This window comes from Nicotiana tabacum, chromosome 4 (genome assembly GCF_000715075.1).
Source record: "Nicotiana tabacum cultivar K326 chromosome 4, ASM71507v2, whole genome shotgun sequence".
Taxonomy (NCBI): Eukaryota; Viridiplantae; Streptophyta; class Magnoliopsida; order Solanales; family Solanaceae; genus Nicotiana; species Nicotiana tabacum.
In genome coordinates, this window is record NC_134083.1 from 122,230,733 (window position 1) to 122,244,632 (window position 13,900).

At 40.8% G+C, this 13,900-nt stretch overlaps 1 protein-coding gene across 5 annotated transcripts; it reads right to left on the reverse strand.

Moving 5' to 3' along the window:
- Window positions 1–9,119: 9,119 nt before the first annotated feature.
- On the reverse strand, window positions 9,120–12,917 carry LOC107823403 (endo-1,4-beta-xylanase 5). 5 transcript variants are annotated; one of them, XM_016650037.2, is made up of 9 exons: window positions 12,786–12,917; window positions 12,588–12,678; window positions 12,423–12,457; window positions 11,475–11,631; window positions 11,171–11,340; window positions 10,946–11,047; window positions 10,716–10,862; window positions 9,930–10,565; window positions 9,120–9,656 (listed from the first exon to the last, which is right to left on the reverse strand). In XM_016650037.2, the coding sequence occupies exons 2-9, from the start codon at window positions 12,676–12,678 to the stop codon at window positions 9,321–9,323; spliced, it is 1,674 nt and encodes a 557-aa protein (XP_016505523.1). In that variant the 5' UTR covers window positions 12,786–12,917; the 3' UTR covers window positions 9,120–9,320. The 5 variants fall into 5 exon arrangements, with proteins under 5 accessions (XP_016505523.1, XP_016505524.1, XP_075108484.1 ...); XM_016650038.2 differs by having other exon boundaries at window positions 12,790–12,910; XM_075252383.1 differs by lacking the exon at window positions 12,786–12,917 and having other exon boundaries at window positions 12,588–12,779.
- Between the last annotated feature and the right edge of the window lie 983 nt (window positions 12,918–13,900).

The following is a 13,900-nucleotide window of genomic DNA, read 5'->3' on the forward strand; positions in this document are numbered from 1 at the left end:
CGAATTCGATCCGTTAACCATCCGAAACTCACCCGAGGCCCTCGGGACCTCAACCAAATATACCAACATGTCCTAAAACACCATACGAACTTAGTCGGACCTTCAAATCATATCAAACAACGCTAAAACCACGAATTATACCCCAATTCTAGCCTAATGAACTTTGAACTTCCAGTTTCTACAAACGACGCCAGAACCTATCAAATCATGTCCAATTGACCTAAAATTTTGCATTCAAGTCATAAATGACATAGCGGACCTATTCAAATTTTGAGAATCAGATTTCAACCCCGATATCAAAAAGTTAACCCCCGGTCAAACTTTCCAAAAATCGACTTTTGCCTTTTCAAGCCTAATTCCACTACGGACTTCCAAAGAATTTTCCGGACACGCTCCTAAGCCCAAAAGCACCATACAAAGCTATTGGAATCATCAGAATTCAAATTTGAGGTCATTTACACATAAGTCAACATCCGGTCAACTTTTTCCAACTTAAGTTTTTAATTATGAGACTAAGTGTCTCATTTCACTCCGAAATCCTTCCGGACCCGAACCAACTAACTCGGTAAGTCATAAAACAACTGTAAAGCATAACTTGAGAAGTAAATGGGGGGACGGGGTTATAATACTCAAAACGACCGGCCGGGTCGTTACATTCTCCCCCTCTTAAACAAACGTTCATCCTCGAATGGCTTTAGAATCATACCTAGAGTCTCAAATAGGTGTGGGTATTTGCTCCACATCTCCTGCTCAATCTCCCAAGTAGCTTCTCCGATTGGCTAGCCTCTCCACTGAACCTTCACTGATGCTATGTTCTTTGACCTCAGCTTTCGAACTTGCCGGTCTAAAATAACCACCGGCTCCACATCATAAGTCAAATTACCATCCAGCTGCACTGTACTGAAATCCAAAATATGAGACGGATCCCCGACATACTTTCGGAGCATGGATACATGGAACACTGGATGAACACCTGATAGACTAGGTGGCAAAGCAAGTTCATAAGCCACCCCTCCAATCTTCTTAAGTATTTCAAAAGGCCCAATATACTGAGGGATCAACTTGCCCTTCTTCCCGAACCTCAACACACCCTTCATGGGTGAAATCTTGAGTAGAACCTTCTCTCCAAACATGTAAGCAACATCACGGACCTTCCTGTCGGCATAACTCTTTTGTCTAGATTGCACCATGCGAAGCCGCTCCTGAATCAATTTAACCTTCTCTAAAGCATCCTGAACCAAGTCAGTACCCAATAGCCTAGCCTCACCTGGCGCAAACTAACCCACAGGAGACCGGCACCATCTCCCATACAAAGCCTCATACGGAGCCATCTGAATGCTCGTCTGGTAGCTGTTATTGTAAGCAAACTCCGCGAGTGGCAGAAAATGATCGCAAGAACCCCCCAAAATCTATAACACAAGTGCGTAGCCCGCTCCGACTGTCCGTCCATCTGAGGGTGAAGTGTTGCACTCAACTGAACTTGTGTGCCCCATTCTCGCTACACTGCTCTCCAAAACTATGATGTAAAATGCGTGCCCCGATCTGAAATGATGGACACTGGCACACCGTGTAGGCAAACAATCTCGCGGATATAAAACTCAGTCAACCGCTCCGAAGAATAATTAGTACCAACTGGAATAAAATATGCGGATTTGGTCAACCGATCCACAATCACCCAAATAGCATCAAACTTTCTCAAGGTCCATGGGAGCCCAACTACGAAATCCATGGTAATACGCTCCCATTTCCACTCTGGAATTTCAAGTCTGTGAAGTAATCCTCCCAGTCTCTGATGCTCGTACTTTACCTGTTGACAATTTAAACACCGAGCTACAAATCCAACTATATCTTACTTCATTCGCCTCCACCAATAATGCTGCCTCAAATCCTGATACATCTTCGCGACACCTGGATGAATGGAGTACCGCGAACTGTGAGCTTCCTGGAGAATCAACTCATGCAAACCATCTACATTAGGCACACATAGCCTGTCCTGTATCCGTAATACACTGTCATCCCCAATAGTGACTTCCTTGGCATCACCATGATGAACCGTGTCCTTAAGGACAAGCAAATAGGGGTCATCATACTGACGTTCCCTAATACGATCATAAAGAGAAGACTGAGAAACTACACAAGCCAAAACTCGATTCGGCGCCGATACATCCAATCTGACAAACTGGTTAGCCAAGGCCTGAACCTCCAAGGCTAAAGGCCTCTCTGCTACCGGTAAGTATGCTAAGATGCCCAACCTCTCCACCTTACGACTCAAGGCATCGGCCACCACATTGGCCTTTCCGGGATGATAGAGAATGGTGATGTCATAATCCTTAAGCAACTCCAACCACCTTCGCTGTCACAAATTAAGATCCTTCTATTTAAACAGATGTTGTAGACTCCGGTGATCGGTATAAACCTCACAATGGACACCGTACAAATAATGCCGCCAAATCTTCAAGGCATGAACAATAGCTACTAACTCAAGGTCGTGGACCGGATAATTCTTCTAATGTATCTTTAACTGTATGGACGCATAGGCAATCACCCTACCATCTTGCATCAGCACTACGCCGAGACCAATAAATGACGCATCACAATACACAGTATAAGACTCTGAATCTGTAGGCAACACCAATACTGGGGCTGTAGTCAAAGTTGTCTTGAGCTTCTGAAAGCTTTCTTCACACTCATCTGACCACCTGAACGGAGCACCTTTCTGGGTCAATTTAGTCAAAGGCGATGCAATAGACGAGAAACCCTCCATAAAGCGACGATAATAACCGGCCAAGCTAAGAAAACTCCGAATCTCAGTAGCTGAAGATGGCCTGGGCTAACTCTGAACTGCCTCTATCTTTTTTGGATCCACCTTAATCCCTTCACTGGACACTATGTGTCCCAAGAATGCCACCGAACTAAGCCAGAATTCACACTTAGAGAATTTGGCATAAAGCCTCTCCTCTCTCAGTCTCTGTAATACAATACCCAAGTGTTATGCATGCTCCTCCCGGCTACGTGAGTACACCAAGATATCATCGATAAATACCACGACAAATAAATCAAGATATGACTGAAATATACTATTCATCAAGTGCATAAATGTTGCCGGGGCATTGGTTAACCCAAAAGACATCACAAGAAATTCATAGTGGCCATAACGAGTCCCAAATGCCATCTTTAGAATATCCGAATCCTGAATTTTTAACTGGTGATACCCTGATCTCAAGTCAATTTTGGAGAATACCCTCGCTCCTTGAAGTTGGTCAAATAAATCATCAATACGCGGCAAAGGATATTTGTTCTTGATTGTAACTTTGTTCAGTTGTCTGTAATCAATGCATATCCGCATAGTACCATCTTTCTTTTTCACAAACAAAACTTGTGCACCCCAAAGTGATATACTACGCCTAATAAACCCCTTATCAAGGAGTTCCTGAAGTTGCTCTTTCAATTCTTTTAACTCAGCTGGTGCCATACAATACGGAGGAATAGAAATGGGTTGAGTGCCCGGCACCAAGTCAATACCGAAATTAATATCTCTGTCGGGTGGCAGACCCGACAGGTCTGCAGGAAATACATCCGGAAAGTCTCGCACTACCGGTACTGAATCAATGGGAGGAGTACCTACATCAACATCTCTCGCAAAGGCTAAATATGACAAACATCCCTTTTCAACCAAGAGAACCTCGCCTTCAAATAAGAAATTATCCTGCTAGGAACAAAATCAAGAGAACCTCTCCATTCAACCTTTGGCAACCCCGGCATCGTTAACGTCACGGTTTTTGCGTGACAATCCAGAATAGCATGACATGGAGACAACCAATACATACCCAGAATTACATCGAAATCAACCATACCGAGTAATAAAAGATCAACTCTAGTCTCTAGTTCCCCAATAGTTAACACACACACGGTCCACAGTAATAATATCGCCCACCGGCATAGATACACGAACAGGTGAAACTAAGGACTCACGGGGCATATCTAAATAATGAGCAAAATACGATGATACATATGAATAAGTGGAACCAGGGTCAAATAGTATAGAAGCCAGCCTGTGGCACACTGAAACAATACCTGTGATCACTGCATCTGAAGCAACAACATCTGGCCTGGCAGGAAAAGCATAGAATCAGGCCTGACCTCTACCTGATCGGCCTCCCCCTCTTAGGCGACCCCTAGCTGACTAACCCCCACCCCGAGCTAGATGGGTGGGTGGCAAAGTAACTGGTGCTGAAGTCCTAGTCTGACTCCTCTGTTGCACTGGACCTCCCAAACGACGAGGACACTATCTCCACATATAACCAAATTCCCCGCACTCAAAGCAGCTCCCTGGTACTGGTGGTGGTACGGACTGAATCGGGCCCCGAGAACTAGAATAACTACTAGAAGCACCCGGTGCAAATGAACCCTGCGCTGAAGGGGCACGGGACGAACTCTGGGCTGCAAGGGCACTGAGAGATGACTGGCCCTGATGAAAACTATATGAACCATGGCCGGATAACACACCACGGTAAACGGGACAACTCGTCTGAGCGTGTCTGTAAGAACGACCCCTACCACGGCAAAACGGACCCCCTGAAGGAACACCTCTAAAATCACCTGGACCACGAGGCCTTTTGGCCTCCCTCTCTCCATGTTCCTTACTACGTACCATCTCTATCTGCCGAGCAATGTCAACAACCTCATCAAAAGTAGCACTAGATACTCTCTCCCGAGTCATAAGTAATTGTAGCTGATATGTAAGGCCATCAATGAACCTCCTAATCCTTTCCGTGTCAGTGGGTACCAACCAAACGGCGTGATGAGCCAACTCAGAAAATCTCATCTCTTACTGCGTCACAGACATGCCATCCTGACCTAACTGCTCAAACTGTCTCCGCAGCTCCTCTCTACGAGACTGCGGCACAAACTTCTCCAAAAAGAGAATGGAGAACTCCTGTCATGTAAGTGGTACTGCACCGACCGTCCTGCGTTTCTCATAAGCCTCCCACCAACTGAAGGCAGCCCCAGAAAACTAAAAAGTAGTGAACGAGACCCCACTGGTCTCCAGAATGCCTGCTGTCTGAAGCATTCACTGGCACTTATCCAGAAAACCCTGAGCATCCTTTGACTCAACACCGCTAAATGATGAAGGTCGAAGCCTCCCAAATCTCTCAAGTCTCCTCTGCTCATCATCTGCCATAACAGGAACTACCGGGGCCTGAGCAGCTACAGTCGGCTGGGCTGGTAGTATCCCCGGTATCTGAAGTCCCTGTATTACCTGATCTGGAGTATGGGCAACAGGGGTATGAGTACCTCCCCCGGCCTGAGAAGTGGCAGGTGCGGCCTGAGCTGAAACCACCTGAGCAAGTCCAGTACAAACTGCCAATATCTGAGCCAAATCCTCCTGAAGGCCTGGAATCACAATGGGCATAGCTGGTGCCTGAGCTGGTCCTGTCAGCTCAGCTATATCTGAATCTGCTCCTGAGCTGGAGCAACTGGTAGTGCTAGAGGTGTTGCTCCAACTGTTGTACGAGCTACACCTAGACCTCTACCTCGGCCCCGGCCTCTACCACGGCCCTAACTGGCATCACTGGTGGTTGACCGTCTGATCCGGTAGTACGTGTCATCGCCATCTGTGAGAGAATAGAATAACAGAGATTTAGTTTCCGGAATCTACAAATTCTCACGACAGAACATAAGGAGGTGAAATTTTCCTAAGGGTTTGGCAGCTTCTCGAAGATAAGTACAGACGTCTCCGTATCTATCCGCAAGACTCTACAAAACATGCTCATGACTCATGAGACCTATGTAACCTAGGCTCTGATACTAACTTGTCACGAACCAAAATCCTAACCTGTCATGATGGCGCCTATCTCGATACTAGGCAAGCCGACAACCTCAATAAATCACAATTTCTTTTAAGTTTGAAAATATAATATTTAAACATAATCCACAAATCTCGCAAATACCGATACAAACACTCCCAAAACCTGGTGTCACTGAGTACATGAGCATCTATACATTACAAGTCTGAAAAATACGGTCTATAATAATCTGAGACCAAATACAATAAACAAAAGGATAGGGAAGGAGAGATAAGATCTGCGAAATATGGTAGCTACCTCTGAATCTCCGAAAAATCGACTGTGTGAAAGAATCAACACCCACTGTGTCCGGGATCACCTGGACCTGCACATGAAATGCAGGGTGCAGTATGAGTACAACCAACTCAGTAAGTAACAATAATAAATAAAGAACTGAAAGTAGTGACGAGCTTCTCAGCTAAGTCCAAATACAGTACTTTCCAACATAAAATGGTAGGCATGCTTTCAAGTTCAACATTTAAAACTCCACAGTAATTTTCTTTCAAGTTCAACATTTAAAACTCCACAGTAATTTTATATCAAATTTGACTGAAAAAGAAAATAATATTTTTCCGAAATTTCCAAAAATAGTGATATATGACAGCTGAAATGCAGCAATAATGAATTCAATGCATCCTCTCAGTGTAACAGTCACTCATTCCTCCCATTCACTCCAACCTCACATTCACTCTTTCCTCACAGTCACTCATTCCTCCCAATCACTTAGCACTCGGCATTCGGCACTCGCACTCACACTCAGTAGGTACTTGCGCTCACTGGGGGTATGTATAGACTCCGGAGGAGCTCCTTCAGCCCAAACACTATATCAAGCCAATCATGGCATATAACAATGAAAGATGCTGCAGTGTTCAGCCCGATCCCATAAATATCCTCACAATTAGGCCCTCGGCCTCACTCAGTCATCAACCTCTCCAGTCTCTCGGGCTCTCAGAAATCATGATAAGCAGCCCAACAACAATGATATGATGCATCAATAATGAATAAGAGAGACTGAGGTAATAATGTGCAAATAGAAGAGTGACTGAGTACAAAATAATAATTTAGCAGATAATTCCACAAGTACACGAACTTTGTGGGTCCCAACAGTGTAAACATATGATTTAAACATGATTCATAGATCAATTTCTCTAATACGGGGAAAAATGTACATATATCAACAAATTATTCAACTACACAGTTCCATTGGTCAAAATTTCTACGGTGCACGCCCCTCACCTAGCATGTGCGTCGCCTCAAAACCAATGACATAACACATAATCTGGGGTTTCATACCCTCAGGACCAAATTTAGAACTGTTACTTACCTCAAACCGTCTAATTATTTATTACGCTATGCCTTTGCCTCGTGAATTGGCCTCCAAACGCCTCGAATCTAGCCACAAATAATTCAATTTAGTCAATAAAATTTATTGGAATTAATTCCATAAAAAAAATACTAATTTCCCAACAAAATCCGAATTTTAGCTCAAACATTACCCGTGGGGCCCACGTCTCGAAACCCGACAAAAGTTATAAAATCCGAAAGCCTATTCAACCACGAGTCTAACCATACCAATTTTACCAAAATCCGATCTCAATCAACCTCCAAATCTTTAAATCTTATTTTCAAATCCCTAAGTTCAAATCATAGATTTACACCTCAAAAACATGTAATCTAGTCGGATTATTCGATGATAATTCAATATTATGGAGTAGAAATGATCACAAGTGACTTACCTCAAGATTTCTCGTGATTTCTCACTCAAAAATCGCCTCACTCGCTTTTGGAAATGTCAAATATGAAAATATTTCTCGGACCCTTCTGTTTTATACATTGCCTAGTGCTTTCGCACATGCGGCTCATAAACCACTTCTGCGGTTCCCGGTTCTGCGGCTAATTTCTCTTCTGTGGAGCTTTGTCCGCATCTGCGGACACACTTCTGCAAGGAGCTGCCCGCTTCTGCGAAGCTGCCTCACCAAGCGCCCTTGCGCTTCTGCGATCAAATGCCCGCAGGTGCGGGGCCGCTTCTGTGGCTACCTGCCGCTTCTGCGATCGAAGCCCCAGCCACGCCTGGACGCAACTACGATGGAAGGCTCGCTTCTGCGAGCTCGCACCTGCGATAGAATTTTCGCAGGTGCGATTACATCACATGGCAGAAACTTTCAGATTTTCTTTTAAGTACGAATTCGATCCGTTAACCATCCAAAACTCACTTGAGGCCCCCGGGACCTCAATCAAATATATCAAAAAGTTCTAAAACACCATACGAACTTAATCGAGCCTTCAAATGACATCAAACAACGCTAAAACCACGATTCATACCCCAATTCAAGCCTAATGAACTTTGAACTTCGAGTTTCTACAAACGACGTCGGAACCTATCAAATCACGTCCGATTGACCTCAAATTTTGCACACAAGTCATAAATGACATAACAGACCTATTCAAATTTCCAGAATCGGATTCCTACCCCGATATCAAAAAGTCAACCCCCGGTCAAATTTCTCAAAAATTTGACTTTCGCCATTTCAAGCTTAATTCCACTACGGACTTCCAAAAAAGTTTTCGGACGCCCTCCTAAGAATAAAATCACCATACAGAGCTATTGGAATCATCAGAATTCAAATCCGAGATCGTTTACACATAAGTCAACATTCGGTCAACTTTTTCAACTTAAGTTTTCAATTATGAGACTAAGTGTCTCATTTCACTCCGAAATCCTTCCGGACCCGAACCAACTAACCTGGTAAGTCATAAAACAATTGTAAAGCATAACTTGAGCAGTAAATGGGGGAACAAGGTTATAATACTTAAAACGACCGGTCGGGTCGTTACACCCAATAACATGTAATAATGAGATGATATGCAGATTGTCTTTGAAGGTACTCCATCCCAGATTGCCTTTGAAGATGATCTTGACCTCCATTTATAGTTTTTGGACGTGCCCAACTACACCCAGCTAAAGGGTGAAAGTGGTTGAATAGTACATGGAACTACATTCTAGATCTTACGAGTTTGTTGAGATAGTGGCGCATCAAATTCGTTGAGGCTTGACATCGTATTATACAGTACTGTGGTCATTCATACTGGTTTGCTGGTGAATTGTGTCGTGCCTACTTGTTCGGCTGAGCTAGTGTAGGTGCGATGTCGGATTGTTGTTGAACCTGGCCGAACCTAATTTTCTGACCACTAAAATTGTAATGATGAGAAAGTGCTGAGTCTGCATTGTTTACCCGAAAGGGGACTAGCTTGTGGCTTCAACATAGAGGATAAGTTTGATTTTGAAAGATTTATGATAGTCATTAACCGTTAACAAGATTTGCTTAGTTAGGCTCGCCATTTGGCGTAATTAATACATCTTGTACATTCTTTGCTTCTCTGAGCTTGAGAAGAAAAAGAAAATGCATCTTATGCTAATTTGAATGCTCTATGCTTTTAAGTTACAGTTACACATTGGATGAGTATTACTGCTAGTCACAGCTGAATGCTAAAATGCTTAGTCTCTTCACTGCGGCTAAGTGAGAATGCTGCATCCACAACTTGACCTCCATAACTAACAGTAACTTTGTAATCACCAAGGAAGCCATAGAAGCTGTAAGAACCACGTGCAACTGTTTGGCCCTTCAGAACCCCAGTTTCCCACTCCTTCAGAAGCTTGTCCACTACATTACCAGTTGGTAGGTTATTTAAGTCTGGATCTGTAAGGCACATTCTGTAACATTTGTTTCTCCTTATGGCACTCCACAGCATTATCCCATCCACAGCCGGATGTGAGAAGGCCTCCCTCAATACTTGTTCTAAGTAAATAGCCTGTCCATTAAAAATGGATTAATCAAAGACAGATCTAGAATTTTAAAATATCTCCATACTCACTATTTTGTTGTGATCATGGGTGCGAACATGGTAAAAATATATATTTCTAGAAAACTATAAGAATAATGCAGCCTTATTAGTGAACTGGCAATGTATGTTTTCGTGCTTTAGCTCAGTTTTATAAATTGGAGAAAACAAAGAAAAGAAAAGTTGCATGCCATTTCAATTGACTTTGAGGGAACATATTGAGCAATATTAGAGCTGTCTCACCTGTGTTTCCTTGCTAAATGTTTCACTGATATCAACTTCTGTGAGCCAAATGGGAAGCCCCAATGTTGCTAATTTATCTAAAGTAGCTCTTATTCGAGGCCGATTGGGGACTCCAAAATGACCCTCAAGTCCAATTCCATCCATTGACATGCCATCTTCTTTGAGCTCCCTGATCTTTGAAATATACTTGTCTACAGTGGACTTAGAATCACAATTTTCTACCACATTGAATTCATTGAGGAACAAGGTTGCCAAAGGGTCTTGTTGGTGAACTGTCCTGTAAAATTCTAGTGTGGCATTTGGTCCCAGCCTTTGCTCATAAAAATCAAAGTGAAGCAGTTCATTGTTAACATCCCAGTGAACAAATTCATCTTTGTATTTACTCATAAGACTCTGTATCCTGGAGTTAACAGCTGATTTCAGCTCAGAATCTGTAAGATTTTGAACCCAACCTGGTGTATATTTTGGGTCCTCCCAGAAAATATTGTGACCTCTGACAGTGATCTGGTTTCTTCGAACAAATTCCAGCAACTGGTCTGCTAAGGTATAGTTAAGTTGACCGCGTTTAGGCTCTGTGGTGTACCACTTGATTTCATCTTCAAAAACTGCAGCATTGAATCGCTCAAGAAACCAGTTCTGAAACATGAATAAAAATCAGCTTCTGATACTAAAGGCATTATCAATTGTTTAGAGTCCACAGAATGACACTACATTTTCATTGTGAGGTGAATTTAAGATTTAAAAACAATGGTATCTAAAGCAATGTGATGGATTTTTTTGACAGACCTGATAGGGGGTATTACCAATAAAGGTATATGCAATAGCAGATCCAAGGAGGAAATCTTTGGAAACTTGTTCTATTGTTAGTATTGCACCTTCAAGTCTAACTCCTTGTTTATTTGAGACGTGAATAGTAACAGCGCGCTTCCTTGCCTGAATCAAAGTTTGTTTCAGAATTCATTTGGTATCGAACTTTCAATCCAATGAAACAAGAAAGCACTACTCAATATATTTACCATGTTAATTTTTGTCTGTTGATTTAAGATCCATTGTTCCTCAGTAAAAGGCTGCAATGAAGCACTAGCAATCTCTATTTCCAAAGCTTCTTGATCTGAATTCTGCAAAAGAAAGGAAACAACTTGAAATGTAGTTCTGTAGACTTTCCAAGTATTCATCAGAAGTACCAGATTAAGATTACTAGATGTATGAGTCAATATTGACAAGGCAACCAATAGATATACCTTTAAATAAATGGAAGATAAATTAAGTTTAGAAGCTACAAAACCACCCTTGAGGAAGGACCAGCATCCAGGCTTAGCATCTACAGTGCCAACACATAGTTCTTCAGAATCTTTGTCACCTACGCTTGCTGTTATGAGAGAAGAATCTGCATTTTTTATCTTAATCCAAGCTGCCAAAACAAAAATATGTAAAATTACTTTCTGATTTCTGTAAACACCTTGCATCTTGCATCAGTCTTTTTATCATGGAATAAAAGCTGGATAAAAACATTTAATTAATAGTAGTAGTAAGAAGTAACTCAACTGGAAAAAGAATAAATGGTGCCAGGGGTGAGATCTTGCAATCTGAAAACAGGTAAATGGACATTCTTTCCATCCGCTACCGTAAACCCCTGAAACTCCGGAAACTTATCCTTTAAAATTCCGCCGCCATAGAGTGGCTTCTCTGGGTAAAGTTTGCACTGCAGAGCAAGTCATACATGAAGAGAACAAGAGTGAGTCATTGCCTTGCAGATATCGGCAATACCTCAGTGTAAACTGTTAGCCTCATAATGAATAATAATCAAACACTCAAATATGTGAAATGCACTGGAATTAATCTACATTGAATATACACCAAGTGTAACACCATAGGAAGATCTAGGCTATTTGTTGGTGGTTTTGTGATCCATTTGAAAGTACATCTTATTAGACTTGAGCATAACATAACTTGCACGATCTTCTCACACTTAGGCACATAGCATGCTATTGCCTATTGGCAATGATTCTACTGTGTCACAGCATCCTAAGTAATCGTCGTTGTTCATTTGATTCCGGAGGAACTATTTCGTTAAGGATGGGAAATTACTTCCCCAGTGTGTAGTTGCAAATACTGGCTTAAGCTTAGGCCATATAAATAGGTGGAAAACTTTACACAAAAAAGATAATGTACTCCTATATAACAATTCGTACCACTTCGATCCCACTGACTACAATTCTTGCATTGACCTCTGCGTAGCACAGTTATTTTACGAGACTACAAAAAACGTTGATGTAGATAGTGTTTGGATATAGATTTGGTTGAAACTTGAAAAAAAAAAAATTAAGTTCGTGTTGAACAATAATTTTTGGAAATGGAGTTGAATTTGAATATGCATTTTATTTGAAAAAAAGTTAAGAGATTTTGTGAGTGTTCAAATACATCATATTCCATGAACAAAAGGTTATTTTCAAAAATATTCTGAAAAAAACAGCCAAAATGAAGGATTGTTACCTCGGTGAAAGCTGAAGAATCATAGAGTGGCCCATCTGCAATAAAGTACAACAGTCAAAACTGTCACTAGTCTTCGAGTAGTAGCAACAAGAACCCATTGCACTTCTATAACTACAACTACTGTTTATTCAAATATAGAAATCATAAGAGGAACAGAGAGAGTACCATAAGGTGAAACGAGGGGAGGCACAGAAACAGAGAGGACCCAATAGAAAAAAGAGAGGCAAAAGATGGAATGACCCCTCATTCTCTTCATCTGTTTAGATCAAAACAGCTCAATATTCCAAAATATACAAAAAGAAGTGGATGTAAGAGGAAGAGCAGTATCTAGCAAATGCAAATTGGAGTAATATTAATGGATACCAACAAGGAAGCAGAATCACAAGAGGAATAGTATGAATATAGCTTTGTTTCTTCCCAACTCGCAAGTCCGTGCTCTGTTCACATGCTATGCAAAAGCAAGAAGCTAGTAATAATAAATATAGGAAATTTGCCCAAAAATGACGGTCGGTATTCGTAATGGATCAATTATAACCCGTTTAAACTTGAGTCCAAAAATGACCCTATCGTGATAGAATAAGTCTAATAATGCCCTTGTGTTATTCGAAATGGATCAATTATAACCCTCGTTTAAATTTGAGCTCACTAATGATCTTGTCGTTAAAGAATAGGTCTAATACTATTATTTTCCTCAGTTAGTAATGATTAGGGGTGTAAATGGATATTTAAAAACCGACTAAACCGACAGAACTGTACAGTACTGAACCAATTTTTAGGTTCCTTTTAATAAAACCGTAGATTTTTATATAAATCTATAATTGTACCGATAATTAGGGTAGGTTTTTTATTTTATAAAAATAAATCGAAAAAATATAGAACCGTACCGAATAAATTTACATGTGAAACATATATTTATATATTAAGTTTAAAAATAACAATGTATTAAAATTTGTACAATATTTATATTAATACATTATTATTTACAAATATAAATATTAGACTTATTCTTTAACGGCATGGTCATTAGTGGGCTCAAATTTTAAACTTATTCGACCCATTCTTTATAAATATTAGACCCATTATTATTTTTAAACATAATATATAAATATCGAACCGTACCGAATAAATTTACACGTGAAACATATATTTATACTAGGTCTAATAATAGGTCCGATATATTTACATGTGAAACATATATTCACATGTAAATTTATTCGGTACGATTAGAATATATTTACATGTGAAACATATATTCACATGTAAATTTATTCAGTATGCTTCAATATTTTTTCGGTTTATTTTTATAAAATAAAAAACCTACCCTAATTATCGGTACAATTATAGATTTATATAAAAACCTACAGTTTTATTAAAAGAAACCTAACAATCGGTTCGGCACGGTACGGTTCTGTCGGCTTTTAAATATCCATTTACACCCCTAATCATTACTAACTGAGGAAAATAGTAGTATTAGACTC